Source organism: Dasypus novemcinctus, chromosome 4 (assembly GCF_030445035.2).
Source record: "Dasypus novemcinctus isolate mDasNov1 chromosome 4, mDasNov1.1.hap2, whole genome shotgun sequence".
NCBI lineage: Eukaryota > Metazoa > Chordata > Mammalia > Cingulata > Dasypodidae > Dasypus > Dasypus novemcinctus.
The window spans coordinates 45,751,350-45,774,892 of record NC_080676.1 but is presented as its reverse complement, the minus strand read 5'-3'; the positions used below and the strand labels follow the sequence as shown (position 1 = coordinate 45,774,892).

General features: G+C 38.2%; 1 protein-coding gene across 24 annotated transcripts in view; it reads right to left on the bottom strand.

Annotated features, from left to right (window-relative positions):
• FNDC3B (fibronectin type III domain containing 3B) overlaps window positions 1-23,543 on the bottom strand; it is a 366,392-nt gene that overhangs the window by 125,657 nt on the left and 217,192 nt on the right. For all 24 annotated transcript variants that reach the window (XM_058295312.2, XM_058295320.2, XM_058295311.2 and 21 more), the window contains 2 exons: window positions 23,148-23,391; window positions 19,210-19,500 (listed from right to left, as the gene is read on the bottom strand). In XM_058295312.2, coding sequence (XP_058151295.1) covers window positions 19,210-19,500; window positions 23,148-23,391 — 535 coding nt within the window. The remainder of the gene's footprint in view (window positions 1-19,209; window positions 19,501-23,147; window positions 23,392-23,543) is intronic.

Below are 23,543 nucleotides of genomic sequence, written 5' to 3'. Positions count from 1 at the left end.
AAACACAAACACACACACACACAAACCCTTGAGGAACAATGGTTACAGCACTCAATTTTGTGACCTGCCTCAAGTAGCTTAACTTACTTTGCAAAAGTTTTACTTATGTGAACTGTTACCATAAAGAAAGGCGGTAGATCTCCTCCATGATTCCTGGTCTATGTTACTGGAGAGAGATACATGGTGCTGCTTTCCTACACTCATATTATTAAATCAATTGTAACTCACTGAAAGGTTTATGGAGGATCCTGAGGAAGGTGAGGGACTATGTTAACTAAACCTAACAGTATGCAGGGCATTGGCTCTATGCAGGTTTCTAGAATAGAGATAGTGGAAGCAGCCTGTGGTAGGCCGAAAAATAGACTCCCAAAGATATCCACTTCCTAATTCCAGGAACCTGGGACTGTTAATGTTACATAGTGAAGTCTTTGAAGATGTGAAAAAATTAAGGATTTCCTGATGGGAAAACTTTGTGCTAATTTGTTATAGCAGCCCTAGGAAACTAATACGCAGCCTAACAGAGGTGTACATGTTTCAGCTGCTAACTCTCTCCATGGACAGTGGTGATTTAAATATGAATAGAAACAAAGAACAAAACATTAGTCAGATAAAAAGGATTGAGAATGGTGACATTTACTCCTGTTTAAGCAAAATCTCCTAGTCACAGAAACTAATTCCAATCTTATGCTTTTTATTCTGCTTTCCTGTTTTCCCACCTTGAGCATTAAAATGATTAAGAAATGCTGAGGGAACATCTGCTCACAGCAATATATCAGAAGGGCAGGTAAGTTTTCTAGTAAGTCTGACAATAGAAATGTTCTTTTGATAGCTGATACTATGTATGGTTTTCATAAATCTAGACTTGAAGACATTCACTAAGATTTAATGAAATTTAATAAAACTGAAAAATTCTACACAAGACTTTACATAAAACAGTTGATCCTCAAACGCCTCAAATTTTCCTTGGGAAAAGAAAAGGCAATTTTCCAGAAACAAATCCATGACCTAAATAAAGTAAAATTAGGTGAATTGTCACCTATGATTACTTCTTGTATGGAAATGGCTTGTTTTCAGGTTTGGTATTTCATTCACCAGCAGTAATCAATAAGAATCTAACACTGTTTCAAGTACAAAACTGTGACTGTGATTTTATTACACTTAATTCCTTGATACCTTTACTAAATCCAGTATCTCCTGCCTTCACCAGATCAATGATTCACTGCTCCACCCAAAAATCCCTTTTGATATGCTGCCAGCAAAAAATATGCTACAAGAACTTGGAAGATGGTGTACTAGAGAGACAAAAGGATTTACTTCTCTCTCAGAAAAATAACTAAAGGACAGGAAGAAATGGCCTGGAATAAAATGTTCTAGGGTTTCAGAAACCCAGGGAAGACTGGACACCACCCAGAACAGAGAGGAGCACGGGAAAATAATCTCGGCAGAAAGCCACGAGTAGAAGCTACAGCGGCAGCCACCAGCACTATTCGGTCCACCCTACCACCAGACAATTTTGATTTCTCTGGCCTCACGCCAGCAGACATATACCTCCCCAGGAAATGGGAGAAAGAAGGCTGATTCAGCTTTCGGCCAACAAGTCTGGCCTGCTGTGTTCCAAGAGTCCTTCCAGGCTTGGTGCACTGCACCGTTGTCTGCCGTGGGAGCTGGCAAGGGACTAAAGAGATTCGACCTCCGCAGTCACCCTCTCTCTTGACCAGGACTGGTAGCTGAGGACTCAGAGGGGAGTAGAATTACTGCCTACCCAGGAAAAGAGAGGGGGGCTGCCAGAAAAAGTTGGAGAACAGCATCTAAGAAAAGTTTAAATTGTGAGGCTCTGAATTAAGTCAAGACAGGATTTTCTGTCACATTATTGCTGTTGGGTTTGCAGAGAACACACTCCAACTAGGCTTTGCAATGAGAGCGTTCAAAGAGCACCATCTGCTGGCAGACCAAGGAAGTGCATGTGAGGAAATTAAAAGTATTAATAAATAAATGAAAAGGGCTTTTTCCAAACATTACAGCCTCTCTCTCCAAGGCCCTTAGAAGCAGGTCTGTACCCCATTATTGTCTCCATGGCCCAGATTTGAGCAACAGGGACAATGCTAAAAAGACTTAGAACAGGTTGAAATGAGAATCAAAGAATGGCAATAACACAGTCTTCCCCACAAAAGAGAAATGGAGCATCAGTGCAAACTCATCATCATTAGATGCCTAGACATCAGCAAAAAATTAAAAGCCACATTAAGGAAATGGAAGAAATGGCCCAAGCAAAGGAATATAGCTGTCTAACAGGATTTGAGACAACTAATCAGTGAGGCTCCCACAAATCTCCAAAATCAAATTAATCAGTGGAAAAACAATATGGCTAAAGAAGATAAAGGATATCAGGAACACACTGGGTAAGTGAGCACAAAGAAGAATTTTAAAACCTGATAGAAAAATAAAAGAACTTATAGGGATGAAAGACACTATAGGTGACATAAAAAACACACCAGAGGGAAGGCAGATGCGGCTCAAGTGATAGGGCCTCCATCTACCATATGGGAGGACCTGGGTTCAATCCCTGGAGCCTCCTGGTAAAAAGAGGAAAAAAAAAAAAAGTGTGCCTACGTGGTGAGCCAGTGCCAGCATGGTGAACCGAGTGTCCGCATGGCAAGCCAGGTGCCCAAATGGTGAGCTGAGTGCCTGCACAGCAAGCCAACAGCCCGCATGGGTGCCCGTGCAGTGAGCCAAGTGCCAACTCAAGTCAGTCACGCAGCAAGATGATGGTGCAACATAAGAGACACAAAGGGGAAAGTCAAGGTGAAGTGCAGGAGAGACCAGGAACTGAGGTGGCACAATTGACAGGGAACCTCTCTCCACATCAGAGGGCCCCAGGATTGAATCCCGGTGAATCCTAAAGGAGAAAGACGAGAAGAGAAGACAAAAAGAGAAATAGATATAGAAGATCACACAGCAAATGGACATAGCAAAAACAGCATGATGGGGGAGGGGAAGGGAAAAAAACCCAGCACACTAGAGGGAAGTGGATAAGGCTCAAGCAACTGGGCTCCCAACTACCACATGAGAAGTCTGTGATTCGGTTCCTGGTGCCTCCTAATGAACAGAGAGCTGGTGTGACAGTTAGGTGCAGAAGGTGACACAAGATGATGCAACAGGACACAAGTAGAAAAAACATAATGAGAGATAAAACAAAGCAGGGAGCAGAGATTTCCAATGCCTGCTAAAAGAGGAGGAGCAGGACAGCAAGCTGGCCCAACAGGCAGCATGGCGACCTGATGCGACAAGAGACACCAGAGGAAAAACATAACAAGAGACACAACAAAGCAGGGAATGGAGGTAGCTTAAGCAATTAGGTACCTCCCTCCCACATCAGAGATCCAGGATTTGGCTTCCAGTGCCTCCTAAAGAAACAAAAAAGACAAACAGATACAGCACGTGCAAACAAGGGGGTGGGGAGAGAAAAATAAATCTTAAAAAAAAAAAAACACACTAGAGGCATATAACAACAGACTCAAAATGACTGAAGAAAGAATACGTGATACAGAAGACAAAACAACTGCAACTGAAAAGAGAGAACACAGAAAGAAAAGAATGAAAAAAACTGAGCAGGAGCTCAGGGAATTGAAGGATAACACGATGCACAACTACATATGTGCCATGGAAGTTCCAGAAGGAGAAAAGAAGGGAAAAGGGGCAGAAAAAGTATTTGAGGAAATAATCGCCGAATATTTACCAATTCAGGAAAGAACTGAATTTACATGTCCAAGAAGGGCAGCACACCCTAATCTGAATAAATGCAAAGAGACCTACTCCTAGACACATACTACTCAGAATGTCAAACACCAAACATAAAAAGAAAATTCTTAGAGCAACAGGGTAGGAGCAAACCATTGTATACAAGGAACACCCAGGAAGACTTAGTACAGATTTCTCAACAGAAACCATAGAGGTGAGAAGACAGTGGTATGATACAATTAGGATACTGAAAAAGAAAACCTACCAGCTGAGAATTCTGTATCTGGCAAAATTCTCCTTCAAATATGAAGGTGAGTTTAAAACATTAACAAATAAACACAAACTAAGAGAATTTGTAAAAAACTAATCTGCCATTACAGGAAGTATTAAGGGGAGCCTTACATCCCAAAGGAGAGACAGGAGATAGAGGCTTGGAGGAGAGCAGATAAGGCAAGAGCTAGCAGAAAGGATAATCAAAAGAGAAAAAAAGACAGATGAAAAATAACATACGACATGAAAATCAAAGAAATGGTGGAAGTAAATAATGTATTTACAGTAATATTATTGAATGTGACTGGATTAAACACCCCAATCAAAAGAGGCTGACAAAATGGATTTTAAAAAAATGAGCCATCCTATGTGGCCTACAAGTGACTCACCTTAGACCCAGGGATAAAAGCAACTGAAAGTGAAAGGTTGGAAAAAGCTACTCCACCCAAAAAAAGAGCACAGGTAGCTATACTAATATAATATCACACAAAAGAGACTTTAAATTTAAAAAAATTATTAGAGCTACAGAAGGCCATTATGTATTAATAAAAGGGACAATCCACCAGGAAGAAATTACAGTCATATATCTAAGCACCTAATCAGGGTGCCCCAAAATACATGAGGCAAACTCTTATCAAAACAATGAGAAATCATTTCATACCTATCAGAATGGCCATTGTTAAAAATACAGAAATCTACAAGTGGTAGACAAGATGTGGAGAGATAGGGACGCTTATATACTGTTAGTGGGAATGCAGGAAGGTACAGCCACTGTGGAGGACTGTTAGGCACTTCCTAAAGAAGTTGAATATAGACTTGCCATATGACCCTGCAATACTACTACTGGGTATACACCCAGAAGAACTGAGAATAGTGACACGAACAGACATCTGCACACTGATGTTCAAAGCAGATTATTCATGACTGCCAAAATCTGGAATCAACCCAGATGTCCATCAACAGATGAACGGATAAACAAACTGTGATGTAGTCACACAATGGAATATTATGCAGCTGTAAAAAGAAATGAAGTCATAAAGCATATGACAACATGGATAAATCTGGAGGACATTATGTTGAACAAAGAAAGCAAGACACAAAAGGACAAATACTGCATGACTGCATTACTATGAACCAAATATACTATGTAACATATTGTATGATAAAAAAATTCATATGTATCCAGTAAAAAAAGAGAAAGAGACATCTCTACAATAACAGACTTCAACACATCACTCAACATCATTAGACAAAAATAAGAGAGATCAACAAGGAAACAGAAATTGAATAATCTGATAAACAAACTGGACCTGACAGAACAATGCACCACAAATCAGCAGGTTACATTCTTCTCAAGTACTATGGATCTTTCTCCAGAATAGACAACACGATGGGGCACAATACACTTCTCAATAAATTTAAGAAGACTGAAATTATACAAAGCACCTTATTGGAACTTAAGAGAATGAAACTGGAAACCAACAACAGACAGGAAAGGGGAAAATTCACAAATGTGAATTTGTTAGGCTAAACAACACACTCATAAACAGTGTGTCAAAGAAGAAATTGTAAGAGAAATTAGTAAATATATTGAGTTAAAAGAAAGCAAGAACAACACAACTTATCAAAACTTATGGGATACTGCGAAGGCAGTGTTGAGAAGGAAATGTATAACCCTAAATGCCTATATTTAAAAAGAAGAAAGAGCTAAAATCAAAGATTTAACAGAACTGGTACAACCAATCCCACAGCAAGCAGGAAGAAAAAAATAAAGACTAGAGCAGGAATAAATGAAGTTGAGAACAACAACAAAAATAGAGAAAACCAATAAAATCAAAAGCTGGTTCTTTGAGATCAATAAAATTGGCAAACCCTTAGCTAGACTATCAAGGAAAAAAAGAGAGAAGAGGCAATAAAATCAGTAATGAAAGGGGGTTAAGTTACAACTGACCCCACAGAAATGATCTTATGAAAAACTATATGCCAACAAACTAGAGAACCTAGATGAAATGGACAAATTACTAGAAATGCACAAACAACCTACACCGATGCTACAATAAATACCAGAACTTAACAAACCAATCATATTTAAAGAGATTAAATCAGTCATCAAAAATCTCCCAACAAAGAAAAGTTCAAGACCAGATGTCTTAACAGGTGAATTCTACCAAGCATTTTGAGAATAATTAACACCAATCCTATTTAAACTCTTCCAAAAAATTAAAGAAGAGGAAAAATTATCCAACACATTTTACAGAGCCAGCATCATCCTAATCCCAAAGCCAGATAAAGATACTACAAGAAAACTAACAGACCAATCTTTCTAATGCAAAAATTCTCAACAAAATACTTAAAAATAGAAACCAACAGGGTATCAAAAGACTTATACATCATGACCATGAGGAATTTATTCCTGGTATGCAAGGTGGTTCAACATAAATTCAATTAACGTAATATATTACATTAACAAATTGAAGGGAAAAAAATGATATGATCATCTCGATTGAAGGAGAAAAGGCATTCAACAAAATCCAGCATCCTCTTTTGATAAAAACACTAAGAAAGACATGTTGCTTTCGTGGGGGTAGCTGTAGTAGTCAAGCATGCAAGTCTTTGGCACTTAGTAAAAATGCCATTAGTATTGCTTTTCGTTACACCTAAAGGTAAAGTAAGAGAGAACCTACTCATTTCTCTTTTGATAGAACTGGCTGCATTTTAAAGTCACCTCAGTTTGGGAGAAAAAGGTAATGTGGCATCTTCGATCTAAGCAGGATATGTTTAACAAAGGTACACTAACCCGGTGGGTGAAGAAGTGGGCATCCCTTTCTATTAATTTTCAATTTAAAGCCCCCCAAAAAGAGAAAGCTTTCTAAATTTCCAAGTTTTCAACTTATCAAAACTCTATAGCTTTATTTCAGTAAATATAGAGAACTAATCAAAATGTGAAATACTTCAATATAGTGTATTCCTACTTCTTTCAAAGTACTAGTTAAGACTTCATTTTTTTTTCTCTTATCAAACCAACGTACAGTGCCAGTGGGTGATCTGAAAAGAGGAGGAGATCTATTTACAAGGAGACTGTGTTCAAAGTGGAGCAGCCAGTAAAAGCGCTCATTGACCACAATAGGATAGAAAGGCTTTCCTCTCTCAATCCTACTCCTTTGGAAAAATGTCAACCCAGGGGGAGGACTGAAATATATAAAAATAGAACCAGGAAATCTCTCTTATTTTCTGCCATTTGTTCCACCCCCCCCCCCCAAATTATTTTCATTCCAGAGTCCATCTAATCTTCCCTGCCAACTGCATTTGCTCCTTTCATTCTACTTGCTTTCCCAGTCTTTGCCACTTGCCTTTTATTTCAATGTACCATTCCTCTGAGGCCCGTCTCATTTCGCTCCCCACTTCTTATTTTCCAGTTTCCTGGGCCATCACCATCCTTGTTTGTATTTAAAGCAAATCATCTCCCACCATTATCGCCTGTTATTTCCTTATACACGTTATTGTGCAACTAACAAGCACTAAGCTAGTTGTTTCCCAGGCATCAATCCACACTTCACATTTGTGTTCTCTACTGAATTTTTAATAGTACTTCAGATCTCATCAAAGTACCAAAAATCGAAATAGAGTAATATAACCTGCTACACTGTGCAGGTGGTTGAGCAAATTATATTCATAATAAAAGCCAAGGCTGATATGGTAAAAATGATGATCTCTGCTCTCCACATTTACAATACTGACTATGTTTGTCACATCACAAAGCATGGATCCTACAAAATGCCCTTTGATGTCCTGACTCTTCATGTCACACTTGTTTGCAGGGATCCTAAAGCACCTTGCCATGGAAGGAGATGCAGCAACAAAATCAATGTTAACATAACAGCTGGAAAGTTGCCAAAATTCCATTACAAATCCTGAAACTATTTCAGATAGCGTATTAATAGAAATGGTTTCTGACTCCACACGTCATGTGGCAGCTAGCCTCCATGACGGCCCTGCCCACGAGCTTCGCCTCCTGTGTGCAGGTTCCTTCTACCATGCACCCAGGCAGGCCTGTGTGACCAATACAAGTCTGAGGAAGTGGCGGTGTACGACTTCCAAGGTGTAAGGAAAAACAGAGAGGTTTTGAAATTTCACGGGGTTCCTGGTTAGCTTATGGGTGTAGGTTAACTTGCCTTATCTAGGCCAGAGGATCTGTAAGCTTGAAATTTAAAAAAATCAACTTATCTTTATTTTCTCTGACCTCTAACTAAAATCTAGCGTTCCCTTCATTTATGAATGTATGCAATAAATATGGCAAAGGGGTCTGTGGAACACAAAAGATTAAGAACCCCTGATCTAGCCTATTTTATATTCCTGTATAAACAGAAATTAAGTTGTAGAAAACTGATAATACCACAAATAATTCCTGTTAATAGAAAGAAAAATTATGTCCAGTGGAATGCAACTGATTATTGGACTGCGGGTAGTGACCACTTCTGTATCATTTGTAAATTCATTTCCGCATTCCTTACCTGACTATAAATGTGTGGTACTCTGAGTTATCTTTTAAACTGGATGTATTATCTTACCAGTTCCCTGGTATGAGTCATGATTTTATCATCATTTAGAAGTTGTCCCTTAGGAAAGCCTAAGTCATTAAAGACGTGGAAGCTTCCATGTTGGTCTCTGAGATAGCGCACTACGGGAAAAAGCGAGTCGCCATGCCGTGTGGATGCTCAAGCAGACCTGTGGAGAGACTCATATGCAGAGGGACCAAGGTTTCCCACCAAGAGGCAGTAACAATTAGCTGGCCATGTGAGTGAGCCACCTTGGAAGTGGACCTCCAGCCCGTTAAGCCTTGACATGACTGCCGTCTCCATTGTCATCTGACTGCAATGTCATGGAAGACCGCAAGTCAGAACCACACAGCCAAGCCATTCCCAAATTCCTGACCCATAAAAAACCGTGAGAAATAATATATTTATTTTTATTTTAAGCCACTAGGTTTTGGAGCAGTTTGTCACACAGTAATTGGTAACAATATAAGAAGGAGAAGCAGTTTGTTCCCCTAACTAAGCCCTCTTATACCAGTTACTTAAACAAGGAGCTCTATTCTGATGATCAGAATACCATATGCAGAACTAAATTGGGCATTTGTGAAAAGAAATACTGCTTATGTTTGTACACTGGTCTGTTCCCCTGGGCTAGTGATACTATTAGAATGGATTGGATTCAGTGGTTTCACTTTTACTTGATTAAATAATGATTAAGGCTTTGATTGGGCCACATCAGTAGGATGTTGAGTCCCTGCCCCCATATCAGAGAAAATGACATTGCAGAAGAGAAACTTAAGAGTTTTTGAGCTGGAGCCCGGAAGTAAACACACAGAGAAGAACACAGGTATAGAGATGGCTCCAAATACACTGCCCCAGGAAGAGAAAGAGAGAGCCTAATAGTCTAAAGCTGACCTTGTGGAGGAAAGAGAGCAGCTGAGCCCGGAGAAAAACAAGCCCCGAAAGAGAGACAAGACTTATCCTAGCCTGCAACTGAGACTGGAAGAAGCTGGGACAATGAAGACTTAAGAGGAAGAAGGCTTGACCCTGGCAGACATCGGCAGACATCTTGCTCCAACACATGGCAACAGACTTTGGTGAGAGAAGTAACCTACACTTTATGGCCTGGTAACTGTAAACTTCTTCCCCAAATAAATACCCTTTATAAAAACCAACAGTTTTCAGGTACTTTGCATCAGCACCTTTGGCTGACAGATACACTGCCCTACAGCAAATAAGATGGGTATCAGTAAAATAGAGAGTTGCTGTTGTTCACCCAAGCCATCTCCACAAAAACCTTCCAAAATTATTATTTTTAACACTTCTATATCTAGCAAAGCAAGTTAGAGCAGTCAACGTATTGAGCAGGTTCCAAGACAGAGTCGAGTAGGTTCACTCTCTCATATAAAGAATTCAGCCCAGAGAGGAGGCAAAGGACAGATGAAGAGAGAGAACTGAATTTTATTCTTGCCAGAATTCACCAGGATTTTTGTGGGTTGACAACAGTTGGAGAGTCTTTTTGAGAGTAATGAAGAGCTTTCTGAATCCCCTCACTCCTCAAAATACCTGGGCATTCAATGTCACAACACTGATCCAGATAGCGGGAGTCTTTCCCCTCAGCATTCTGAGGGGTATGGTCATGGGCTGCGGGTTCTGCTGCAATTACCCATTGAAGGCAGTTCTCAAAACGTTATAATGCCATGGTTTTTCTTTAACCATACCCTCTAACATTTTAAAAGCACTTGGAAAGTTCTGGATTTGATAGGAAGCAGCTCATGACAACCTTCTGAAACAGTTGGTATTAACTGCCTCCATCTTCTAGATACACAAGGAAAGTGGAGCTTGAAGAGATTAACTTGCCAAGCACACAGAGCTCACAAGTGACTGAGGGAGCTGAACCCCAAATTGCCACGTTCAAGCCTATGTTCTAAACTCGATGTTATTTTGCTTTTCAGTATGTCACATCTGTGATGATGACCTCTAACCAAGCTAAATTCAGAATTCAACTTAGATAAATGAGAATACCGTATAAGTTTTAATTCAATAAAATTGAAGGTTACATATATACCAGAAACAAACCATATTATCACTTATACCTGCTGTTTAAGGGTTCTTTGGGAGGACATGTATTTTACCAACATGGGTTCTGATGTCATCTAAATTCCTCTATGATCATTTTCCAAGAAAGCAAAAATACTGAGAAAATAATATGGGTTTACAGAGTTAAATACCACGCATAATAGAAACTAATCAAAATTCTGCCCTCAAACTCCTGGTGAATTTTAAAAGAAAGCTCAAGATTTTTTTCACATGTTTGTTTTTTTAAATGTAAGTTAAAAATGTGAAGCTGCAAGTATGATTTAATGGTTAAGACTTCTTAAATTGGTATGACAAAAACATCTCATCCTTCCTGTTGAAAGAATAATGTAGTTAGCATCTTTATAACATTCCAGATTGCAACAAATATACAAGGGGGGAAAGGGCAAATGGCAAAAATACATAACAACAGGATGAGTGATATAACTTGATAAAGACAACAACCTATTCTACTCATTAGCAACAATTTGGGGAACAACATAATTTTTCTTTTTTTTGTGCCACAGGATTTGCCTTTGCACATTAAAGTCAGCACCCTGGAAGGAAAACTAAAATTGGCATATGAAAAATAGTTATTCCTAGTTTGATTTCTAGAGCTCTACGCCTCAGAGGATAGTGCCCAGGTCAGAAAGCACATGTTAAGAAGCAGCACACTCCTAATGAAAACAGTCTTCTGTCCCCAAGCCTGTCTCCCTTCTCGTATCACATGTAGGCAGTCGTTGCAAGGTCCCGAAGTCTGCTCAGACCTCCAGCCGAGTCACACTGAGGCCTCCAAGACTCGGGGTAGAACTGCAGCCTTCTGCCTGAAATCCAAGTGAGGGTGTTCACTGCCCAGTTTCCTGCCAAGAAGAATGTCTTTTACATTCTGATCCATGGGTCCACATTGTCCTTCTGAAAAATAAAAGTTATTTGGGCGTGTTTGGCCTATTTTCACTTTTCTGACACCTAAATCAGTAAATTCCATTGACCTGAGCAGACCATGAATTTTTTTCATGTTTTCTTGATATTTTTGCCATGCTCAGGATTCATACACAGCTGTAGATATATAAATACCCACAGGATTGTCAACTACAGATTTAAGAGATGAAGCAATATTGAAATTCCATCTAGAAACATGTACAGTTTTCAGATGCAGAGAGTAAAGCCCCTTCCACAACCAAGGATCTAAAGCACACTATGTTCTTCCAAAACATCCTGTATGAGCATGCCTAGGTGGGAATGCACTCATGAGCTAGAAAAGGGTAGTAAGTAAAAAAAAAGAGTAACCACTCCTGAAGTGGAAAACCCCACTAAATATCTTATGTAAACAGAAAAGCACCAGTGTTCTCTTTTAGAGGGAGCCAAGACCAAAAGAGATCCCAAAAGAAAATCTGTCTTGATGCTCAACATTCCAGCCCTTAACGTTAGTCAAGTCACACCAAACAAAGGACACCACTGCTGGCCCTGCACAGGTGGGTGCAGCCATCCGTTCCTAGAGCCAAGGCTGTCCTGCAAAAGGACAACTCCAAGGACCTCTAGAGGAAAAATGCCATCCCAAACCTCTGGACTGTAATTCTTACCTGTAGAATGAACGAACACTCATGCTAATTCTAGGTAAATAGATGCTGGAAATAGATTTTGGTACTGAGCAGTGACAGAAAGATATAAAGATTTTTTAAATGTCTGGGGGTGGGGGGCTGGGGAGTGGGATATATGGGAACCTCTTACATTTTTTAATGTAACATTTTATGTGACCTATATATCTTAAAAAGAAAAAAAAAGAAAAGAAAAAATTTTAAAAATGCCTGGGAGAAATATCTAAAAGGGAATTAGAATATAAAACCCGACAATAAAGAACACTGTAATATTCTGGGGCAATATGCGGTCACTGAAGGAAAAAAGCACAAGAATAACGCCCTCATCACTGGCTTTCAGTGTTATAACCAGAAACTATGATTCCACACGGTGGAATGTGGTCTAAAATGTAACTGAATCTTTGGAGTGATAACAATTCCAAAGGTCAAATACCAAAGAATGCTATATATTCATTTTCTTCTATATTTGGAATGCTTACCATTTTGCCTCAATTTTTTCCCACACGACACTCTAACTTCTAAACAGCCTACACATAAGTTACTATTTATAAGTTGGCAACATCAAAGGAATTCTCCCACCATGATACAGGTATAATGAGGACTATGCTTCATCTTAAAGTAAAAGTTTTAACTGTATGCCTTCCACCTATCCACCTCCCATTCAAGATTTTTGTTTAAAATTGCTTAGCACTGGGAAGTGGATATGGCTCAAGTGATAGAGCTTCCACCTACCATATGGGAGGACCCAGGTTTGTTCCCTGGGGCCTCCTGGTAAAAAAGAAGAAAAAAATGCATGTCTACACAAGTGCCCGCATGGTAAGCCAGTGCCCACACAAGTGAGTCAAGCAGCAAGAGAGAAACAAGGGGAGAGTCAAGGTGAAGTGCAGCAGAAACCAGGAACTGAGGTGGCACAATTGACAGGGAACCTTTCTCAACATCAGAGGTCTCCAGGATTGAATCAGAGAAGAGAGAAAATGAGATGAAAAGACAACACAGACAGCAAAAACAGCAGGGCAGGAGGAGGGGAAGGGGGGAAAATAAAGAAATAAATCTTTTTTTTAAAAAAATTGCTTAGCACTGAAAGAGTTGTTGGTTTTCAAATGTTAGTTTGCCTAATTATCACCTGGAGGGAATGATAAAACCCAGATTGCTGAACCTTTCCCTGCCCATATCACTGTTCAGTGGGCCTGAGAAAGGCACCAAAGAGATGCTGATGCCAACAGGTCTGGGTGATAAGTAGCCAAGGTCTACACTAGGGCCTGGCCCCTAAGAAAGCCTGGCAGATGAAGACAAAGGCCCAAATTCTGAGCTCAAACCCAGCAGCTCCGATCTGCTAAAAGCTTCGATCTGCTTTTATATGTGTGAGAGACAGATGACAATGGTAAAGGGAGAGGGACAGTGCATTTAATTGAGGATCCACATAAGGTTTTGTGAATAAAGAGAAAACTGCTCACTGATAAAATATTGATAATCACTGACCCTAACCCACTTGTTCATTTCAGCAAAAGGGAAAATGAGGCCTAAAGAAATGACTTGTTCAATATCACATAGTCCAAAACACAAACCATTAAATTCTTAAAACTCCAAGTTCTTAAAATGCCCAAGTAGTGTGTGAAAAAGACATCCTCACTTTTGGGTTAACACTCAGGAATGAGGTAAAGGTCAGCAGTGTCTACTATACACACAATGGACTTTTAGACTTTATTCTGTAGAAAATGAAGAATGCTACAGTAAAGGTTTTTCTTCTTTTTATTTTTTCATTTCTTTTTTGTAGAGGTTTTAAAGGACGAGAGTAGCATGTTCAGATCTGATTTAGCTCTAGCCATTTCACGGAGGATGGGATGGAGGGGAAATGAATACTCATACATCTTAGAACGTAAGGTGGTCCTTCTCTCTGTGGGATCAACTTGAGCAAAAGGAATCTGAACTTGGGTAATAAGGAATATAGGATGAGATACCCAAAATAGGGGTCCATGACAGAGAATTCCCCAAGAGTTCTCTCCTCAGAACCATAAGGCAGAGAAGCTGTGTGAAATCTTCTTGTACTTATTCTACCTGACGCCCTGAGGGTACATGGTACATTTTTATTTCACTAGCAAACTCTGGGAAAGCCTGGATGCAACTTTTAGAGGCAGTAGTTCAGGAATAGAAGGTTTAGCTTTCAAAATGTTAAAAGCAAAAGGAAGCCAAACCACTTCTGACTTATATGAAAAGGAGTTTGAGGGGAATATAAAGGGAAGGGGAAAAGCCATCTAAAGGAAAGAGAGGGCGATACCTGTTTTGAGGAAGGGATATCTTGGATAGCAGAAGCCAGGGGATGAGGAAGACAATATTCAAGTACGCCACTACACTGAGGTATTAAGAACCAAGCTAGGCTATTTTTAAAACTTAAAAAGGGTATTATCAAATATCTATTTTATGGACAAGAATAAACAGATTCAGGGAATACTCTGTCACTAAAGTGACAAAGCCTGACTCTTAAGTATGTCTGGTACTAAAACCCCTTAAATGTTCTCTGCCTGCACCACCTCATTAGCTCCAAGGTATTGCAAGGAAACAGGAATACTGCCTCTCTCTGAGGGAACTGTGGGGCTTTTTCCCATCTAAGGTCTATTTCTAAAGGTAATACTAAATGAAATGAGAGGTCATAGCAGCAGAACAGTATCTTAGAGCAATGTAGCACTTTGTCCCTTTTAAGAGAATATGGTACAATAGCTACATGTGTTCAAACAGAAGTCTTCCTCTAGAAAACAAAGCAATTAAGAATACAGAATTCATTCCACAAATACCTACTATTCATTCCACAAATATCTACTATATACCAGACACAGCAATAAGAGGTAGAGATAAAATAGTGAATAAAAACACTTTCTGATTCACATTGCATACAATTTAGGGAACCATATCTTCAGTAACTGTATTAGTCAACCAAAGGGGTGCTGATGCAAAATATCGGAAATCTGTTGGCTTTTATAAAAGGGTATTTATTGGGGTAGAAGTTTACAGTTATCAGGCCATAAAGCATAAGTTACTTCCCTCGCCAAAGTCTGCTGCCACTTGTTGGAACAGGATGGCTGCTGACGTCTGCAAGGGTCAAGCCTTCCTCTTTCTCTTCAGGTTCTGTGGTCCCAGCTTCTTCCAATATCAGCTGTAGGCTGGGATCAGTCTGGTCTCTCTCCTGGGGCTCATTTCTCTCCAGGTTCAGCTGCTCTTGTCTTTCCACAAAGTCAGTTGTAAACTATCAGTCTGTCTTCCCAGGGCCTAATGGAGACTTCTGTCTTCCCTTGGTTTTCCTGGGCTCCAGGATCAAAACGCCAACTATATCTTCTGCCTTGTCATTTTCTCAATGTCCTACTGACATAGCCCAATCAAAGCCTTAATCATAATTTAATCAAATAAGAATGAAATCTTTGAATGCAATACAATCTAAGGTATCACTAGCCCAGAGAAACATACCAGTTTACAAACACAACCAGCATTTCTTTTTGGAATTCATCAATAATATCAAATTGCCATAGTAGTTAACCTTAATTTTAGAGCAATAGTTCTTAACGTGGTTTATCAGCATCCCCAATGGAGTTCTAAAAAACAATGAAACCAAATCAGGCAAGGAGATTCTGATTTAATAAGTCTGAAATGAGGTCCAGAGTTCTGTATTTTTTTTTTTAAGTTCAACCAGTGTTTCTGAAGGTCAACTGAGAACCAAGCCAAGAAAGTAATTAATCTCCATTATTTTAATTTATTTGTTTAGATTAACACAAGTTGTTTGTTTGCTCCTTTAAGCCGTACTTAGTACAGGACCAGATACAAATGTAAAGTTTACCATTGTTAGATTTTAAAAACACTTTTTTAAGTGGTGAAAGGATAATAACTCACGTAGATTCCCTTAAAAGTTAGGGGGAAAGGTTCGACTCCACTGCAAATGAAGACTTCTTAAAGGAGAATACAGGAAAATACCATATGCAAAATGTCATGGTTAAGTGCATATCCTATTCTACAAACCATATATGAATTCAAATAGGCCAATCGTACTGTCATTAACTACAGTTAAATATTAATTAGGGGGAAGTAGACGTGGCTCAACTGATAGAGCGTCTGTCTACCATATGGAGGGTCCAGGGTTTGATCCCCAGGGCCACCTGACCTGTGTGGTGGGCTGGCCCTTGCGCAGTGCTGCCACACACAAGGAGTGCCATGCCACACAGGGGCGCCCCGGTGTAGGGGAGCCCCATGCACAAGGTGTGTGCTGCACAAGGTGTGTGCCCCACAAGGAGAGCCGCCCTGCCTGAAAAAAGCACAGCCTGCCCAACAGTGGCACCACATGCATGGAGAGCTAATGCAGCAAGATGACACAACCAAAAAGAGATGCGGTTTCCCAGTGCCACCGGATAATGCAAATGGACGCAGAAGAACACACAGCGAATGACACAGAGAGCAGACAATGGGGGGGGGGGGGTGATAAAATCTTTAAAATATATATATATATTAATTAGGTAACCCTGCTATTTAAGAACCTCAATTCCCATGTAGAAGAGTCAGCTGTAGGAAATTCAAGCACAAATCCACACTGGAGGACCAGAATGTTCACATTTATGAGAAAGGAGACAGAAGACTTTTGGGGTCATCTGAGCTATTTGAGGCAGACAGGACTGAAACATTATAAGCACCAAAACTGACTCCATGAATAGGGGGTGCTTCACTGGTCACCTTCTCCACCTGGTTCATGTGTCCCTCTTTGCTTGAGAACCAGGACACTCAAAGCTAAATATGTGGCCCACATCAAGAAACTCTACAGGAACTTTATAGAAATCTTTTATGTACAACCTAATTCATGACTTAATTTTTCTTCAATTAACTCACATTTTTACCCAATATTTAAACCCCCTCAAATCTTTATTAGAGTGTTATTTTATTAGAATATATAAAATAACACTAAATATAATAACACTATCTTTCAATGCTTAAAACATGCGGAGCATATGATTTTATGGAGGCAAAGCAACTATTGAGAAAAAGAGCAACAGATCAAATCAGGACTAAAGCTGAGATTAAAAAATGTTTTTCCTCCCCCTTTTCATCATGAAATGAATGCTCCCAGAAGCCCACAGCAAGAATGTTATCACTGTTACCCACACAATTATGTTTCCTACACAATCGCAAAAAGGTGAAGGTGTTCAATATAATTATACTCTTGTTCTCTTTTGAGATAAAATGCAAAATTACTGGTAAGCATGCATATGTATACCAGTAATTATTTCAATATTACTTTCAATGTAAATCCATTTCCTCCCTTACTGCTACGAGAATATTAAAATATAGACTAGGTTACACATTTAGGCATATCTGATATGAGATACCTTCATGTATACGGAAGACGCTTATTTTTGTCATAATCTATATTAATTTTACATGTTAACTTCACCCATTTATTTTCCTTCCCTTATTATCTTCTGTCCCTTAATTCTTACACTTGTTTAATCTGCCTCTACTATATGTATCTAAGTCATCTATCTTAAATCCTTTTGCTGCAACACAGGGAAAAAATTATTACAGAATGAATCAAGCAATCAGAGTAGTTCAAATTCATGAATACTCCAATGACAGCTTACACATTCTTTTCCTCGTCAGACTAAAATCTCCTTAGGAAAACCTATTCGTAATTTTGTATGTGTGTGAATTCTCTTGTATGCCCATAGTAAAATTGTAGCACTGTTTGTAAACTAATTTCAAAGTTAGAAACTGTGTCATTTGACTAAAACTAATTGTATGTGGCAGAAATATCACTTTCTGTTAAGAGCTGTTTAAAAAGTTTTCTGGCCCTTGAATTTCTTTTATATATTTGATTATGTTCTCTTTAAGTACCTATAAGAGTAATGCAGAACAGAAGAAAAAGCAAAATTAAAAGAACCATCTACCCAGGGAAATTACAATTCATTCATATACATAAATTGGGTGTGGGGGGAAGCTGATGCTGATGTGCCAATATCTGATATTCCTCTCACCTGACCGAGACCTGTCTTCCCTACACAATCGAACCCACATAAACCTCATTCTTCTTCATTCACAAACACATCTCACATATTCAGTCTGTTTCTATCTGGATGAGGACCAAAATGAGTTTCATAATCAGTCATTCATGTCTGTTTTCCAGTTCATTTGCATCTGTAAACTTATCTAGCTGTTCAAAATATGACCTTCTTTGGCTTCATGTAAGTCAGTCTTCTGTATGCACATAAAAAGTGCCCCTTTGTTTTTAATTATTGTGCCATCAAAATAGGTTGTTTCTAAATCCCATCTGAAAATCTCATTTAAATCATGTGTATCTCCCACCCCAAGTCAATGGATCTACAGCCACAAGATTAATCTACAAAGAAATCATATGCCCTTCTGAGCTGGTACCTCTCTATCTATATGTGTTGACTTTAATTCTTCCATCTCATTCTCAGTCTATGAATACCTCAGTCTGGATGCCACAAGTGCCATTAACCAATAACTGATGGTGCTCGCCTCAGCAGAATGTATACTAGAAACAATAACTGATGCCTGAAACTGAACAGAAATACAGTCCCACAATGCAATGAAAAATTTTACTACACTGTAGAAGTAACTACTTCTGGTTTTATGGGGTGTAATTATTTTGCGATTTAAACTAGCCCCTTACTTCTTAGATTATTTTACTTTGTATCTCTTCCAAAGCAATTTAGAGTGAAACAACAAAAGCAGCTAATGTAAAAAGACTTCCAGACACTTGTTACTGAAATGAAACTAAGAGTTAAATGGCACATGTGATCAAAAATATTTCTACTATGAAGTACTAATAACAAAATAATAAAATTGCAATATTCTTTCCAGGGTAAGAAACAGTTCAGAGAAAGTCTGCCCAATCTTGAGTAGAAAAACTAACCACCGTGAAATAATGGTCTTACGTAAAAGATCTTTCCTTTATGATGTCCCTGTCTTGATAATTCACCCTTTATGGCAAAAGTCTTGCACATTACCTTGCAAGTCTGAATCATTCGACTTTGGACTACTTCTTGCTCGCCGCTCTGTTTTCTTAATTCCTGGCCCACCACCACTGCCGCCTCCACCGCCTCCGCTGCTTCCACCACTGTGGCCCTTCCCATAGCCATTGTACACTGTTGTGCAGTTGCTTTTGTAGATAGAAGAAGGAGGGCTATTGAGGCGGTTCTGGCGGTCAATCTGGCGGTCTTTCAGTTTTTTGTGCGGAGGCTTGCTGTACTGGTCTTCTCGAGTAATGTAGCTTGACATTCCATAGAGTGGTATAATTTCTAAAATGGATGATCAGGACAAATGCAAGCTCAGTCTACATTTTCAATAATAAATTACTAAATGGTCAAATGACCTGAAGAAAGAAGTTGAAAGCATTATTAAATACAGTATAAAAAAATAATATCTTTAAGAAAATGCTATAAGCATTTGTATGTATATATTTAAACCATACCATGTGATTAGGAATGTTCCACAAAATGCAGAGAATACTGAAGACAAGGTTACTGTCCTCAAAGTTCTAGCTGAATTAATAATTAAGTTTGATTTTGCCTGTCAAAACGTTTTTAGTAGATGTAATACACACAAAAAAGTTAGAACTAATAAAATAGTCCCCTTAAATGTGTATAGCACTTACAATGAAGACAGAAGTATACATATCCTTGCAGACAGAATAGCATTCCTATTGGAAAGTATGTAGCAACCAAAATAAAGTTATTTGTAGCCTCCAAGAGAGCCAACACCTGAACAAAACTTAAGAAAATAATGAAATGAAAATTTTCCACCAGAAAGAATCAAGGATTACAGAATTAAGGAAACGCTCAAGGAAAAATGGTAAGGACAAAGATAAAGCATCTCTGAAACCACATTGATGTGAACCGTAATAAGCTGTGGCCTGGAACTTTACTATGCAAATTTTTAAGTGGCTTAAAAGAACATGGAGTCTGCAAAGTAATCTTGAGATCCCTAGGGAAGAAAATATTTTATTTTTAAGTTTAAAATGTTATATCAATTTAAAATTATCTTGAAGCATCAATAGAAATGGTAATAAACACAGAGATTTGATCCTTCTATCTTTATGGGCGGAAAAAAAGGACTCCACATATATAGAGTTACCCTATAAATTAAGTATTCCAAACTAGGAGCACTATTCATAATTTCTCTTGAAGAAGAGCCCTAAATCAGAACTGTCCTAGGCACACCAGCTGTTCCTTGGTAGAACTGCACTTTTAATACTCTTTCTATTCACATATCTTAAGGAACATCCTTTTTTAAAAAATTTTCACAAGATAATCAATTTGCACTAGAAAATGTGTAAAAACAGAATAGCCCTATTATAAGTATATCCAAATAAACTATATCGAAACATACAAGAAGGACAGTAAATGTCCTAAATATTACAATGCACTAGAGCTTTAAGATTTAAATAATCACCCAGGTACTAATATAATTATTAATCTTGTAAAACATGATAAGGGCTTTTTTTTTTTTAATCTAAAAAAATTTTATTAAGTCGATAAAAATTAATAGGTTTATCTAATTCAGGGGAACATTAAACAGTTGATATTAGACTTATCTGAAAGACGAATCATACCAAAATATTGAAGAAAATTTTAAGGAGAATATCCATAAGTTTTAGAATGTATGGTGAAACACTGACCCCTTCCAACGTCATTGAAAATGAATTTGAACACAAACTGTGGTTAAATGATAAACGAAACATTACATGTAGTGAGCAAAACTGAACATTACATAATCTTTTAGTAAAATGAAATAATGCTGGATTTCTAACTAATTTCTTTTTTTTTTTTTTAAGTAAGGTACATTCATTGCAATTGATGAACACATTTTGGAGGACTGCCACTAAGTGTGGATAACAGTTCACATTGTAGTTTACACTCTCTCCCACCCAATTCTGTAGGTAAGAGCAAGATAAATAATGTCCTACATCTGTCATTGCAATGTCATTCAAGACAATTCCTAAGTCCCAAAAATGCCGACGTATTACACCTGTTTTTCCCTCTCCCTCCCTGACCTCACAACCTCCAGTGGCCACTGCCTCCACATCAATGACAAAAGTTCTTTCATTGCTAGAATCACAATGTATCTACAGTAGAATATCAGTAAGTCTACTCTAGTCCATCGTTCATTCCCCAATCCTGAGAATTCTGGGATGCTGGCATCCACTCCACCTCTATCAAGGGCTTTTTAAAAACTCTAATGGTTTGGGGAATTAATGTTTAAATTGCTTTTTGATATGCACATTGAGAACTAAGGTAAGAGGATACATAAATAGCTTTATTTATAAAGGAAAGTGGGATTTTGTTTTACTGTTCTTTTTATTTTTAAATCAATGAAAGCATTTTAATGTGTACATTATTATTGCTCTGTGTTATTTTATTGAAATTAAACCAAAATGGACTATGAAGTGAAGAAATAATAATTTCTTTTTTGCTTAATTCCAATGGCAATTAAATCACTATTCAGAAAACAGTTAACTATTGGGCATACCACTAACAGACTGTTAAAATAAGACAGGTCAGATACTTTTCATCAAGTGATGAGTCAGTCAGTAGCCAAGGCTTTTCACAATGTCAGCATAGCACAGATCCAGAAAATTATGGCACACGCTCAGATACTTAATATATATTATGCTAAAGCATTAAATACTTTTTAAAATTAATGTTAACTGAACTTTTTCCATTTTTATCCAAATGTTTTCATGGCATATGTGCTCTAACTAATGTTAACGGGTGTTCAATTACTAGATATAAATATCATATTTATAAGAAGCTATTGATGCCTCTATGAAATCAAAGTGATGAAATCATACTTTTGAAATTACCTCCTCACATTCATATGATAGTACCTGATAATTTCAAATTACACCAAATTTTTTGTGACTACTGAAATAAATAACTAACCAATTTTTATCCCTAAGTTATGACAGGATATTCCATTTAAAATACCCATCTCAAAATTTTTCCTGTGTTAATGAGAAAAAAGTACAATGTGAGATGAATATCCAGGGGAGGAATATTTATAATTGATAAGAGTGAGATGGTAATTTTTTCAATAAGTCTATGGGGTAGTAAGCATTTCTCATTTAATTTATTTGAACCAGCAAAATATTCAAAGTAGGAAAATGCTTTAATTCATAGTCAGACTCACTAGAAAATCACGTTTCAAAGTCCTAGAGGTTGAAGCCTAATTTTTAACTTCCCTTAACTGGTTTCTTAGTATCCATTTTCATAAAGAAAAGCTTTCTACTAAACCAATATCAAGACCCAAACTAAAAAGACATCATGTTGATAGCTCTGAGGCTCTTTTCATTTAAAGTAAAGTATTTCCTTAACTAGTGAAATTGTGGATCCACTAACAGCTATTCTGAAACTATTGGGAAGGACCCAATCAACAGCAAAGGATTTTTTGAGTTCTACCAAAGATAGCAATACAGGTGTATTTAGGAAACCCAAAGGTCACTGAGACCTAGCAATCTTCTAACACTGAGAATGGGACACAAAATACCTTTCAATTTCTCTTCTAGACCAAATGGACAAAGAAATAATGTGCCACAGTTCTGTCTTAGTCCACTCTCACATTCAAAAATGTTTATAGGACATGGAAACATGCAAAGGATCACTGCCTGTTTATAACTAGTGGCTACCCACCCCCTTTATCTTTGTGAGGTGGGGATGAGGGGACAGAATTTGGGAAAAAAGAGAGAAAGACATCTAGTTGCAACCCACAAAGTAATTTTGCAAGACACAATTCAGGACATAGGAAATTAGAGACCCCCAAATGTGCTGTGCAACAGATGGATCTTTCTACTGTGCTTATTATAGTCCAAACTAAGGACTCTTTTATTAAAATACTTGAGTGTTATAACCAGTTTCAAATGCTCCTGATGCAGCAATTTTCTACTCACCTTGCTCGCCATATATTGTGGGGGGAAGATGATGCTGAGGAAAAAACTGAGGCGGTATATCTCCAGGTCCAGTAACAGGTGGGTAGTAAGCCGTGTGTGAATTATGAATAAAATGCGGGTGGTGAGTCAAGTAGGGGGGTAAGTGATGGGTTGGAGACATGGCTGAGGAGTAGCTAGGGGGGTAACATTCAGGAGATTGGGGTGTGACCACCACCCGGCGGACTCCAGTACTGTCTTCAATCACCTAAAGAAAAAAGCAAAGGAAGAGAATGTAGTAGATATTAGAAAACATCCTATGAATGTATCTTATTTGCCCTTAATTGTTAATAATTTCCACTTTAATTTTAATTGTCTCTCCTTCACAGAAAAAAATCTTTTGGTGCCTGCTGAGTTCTG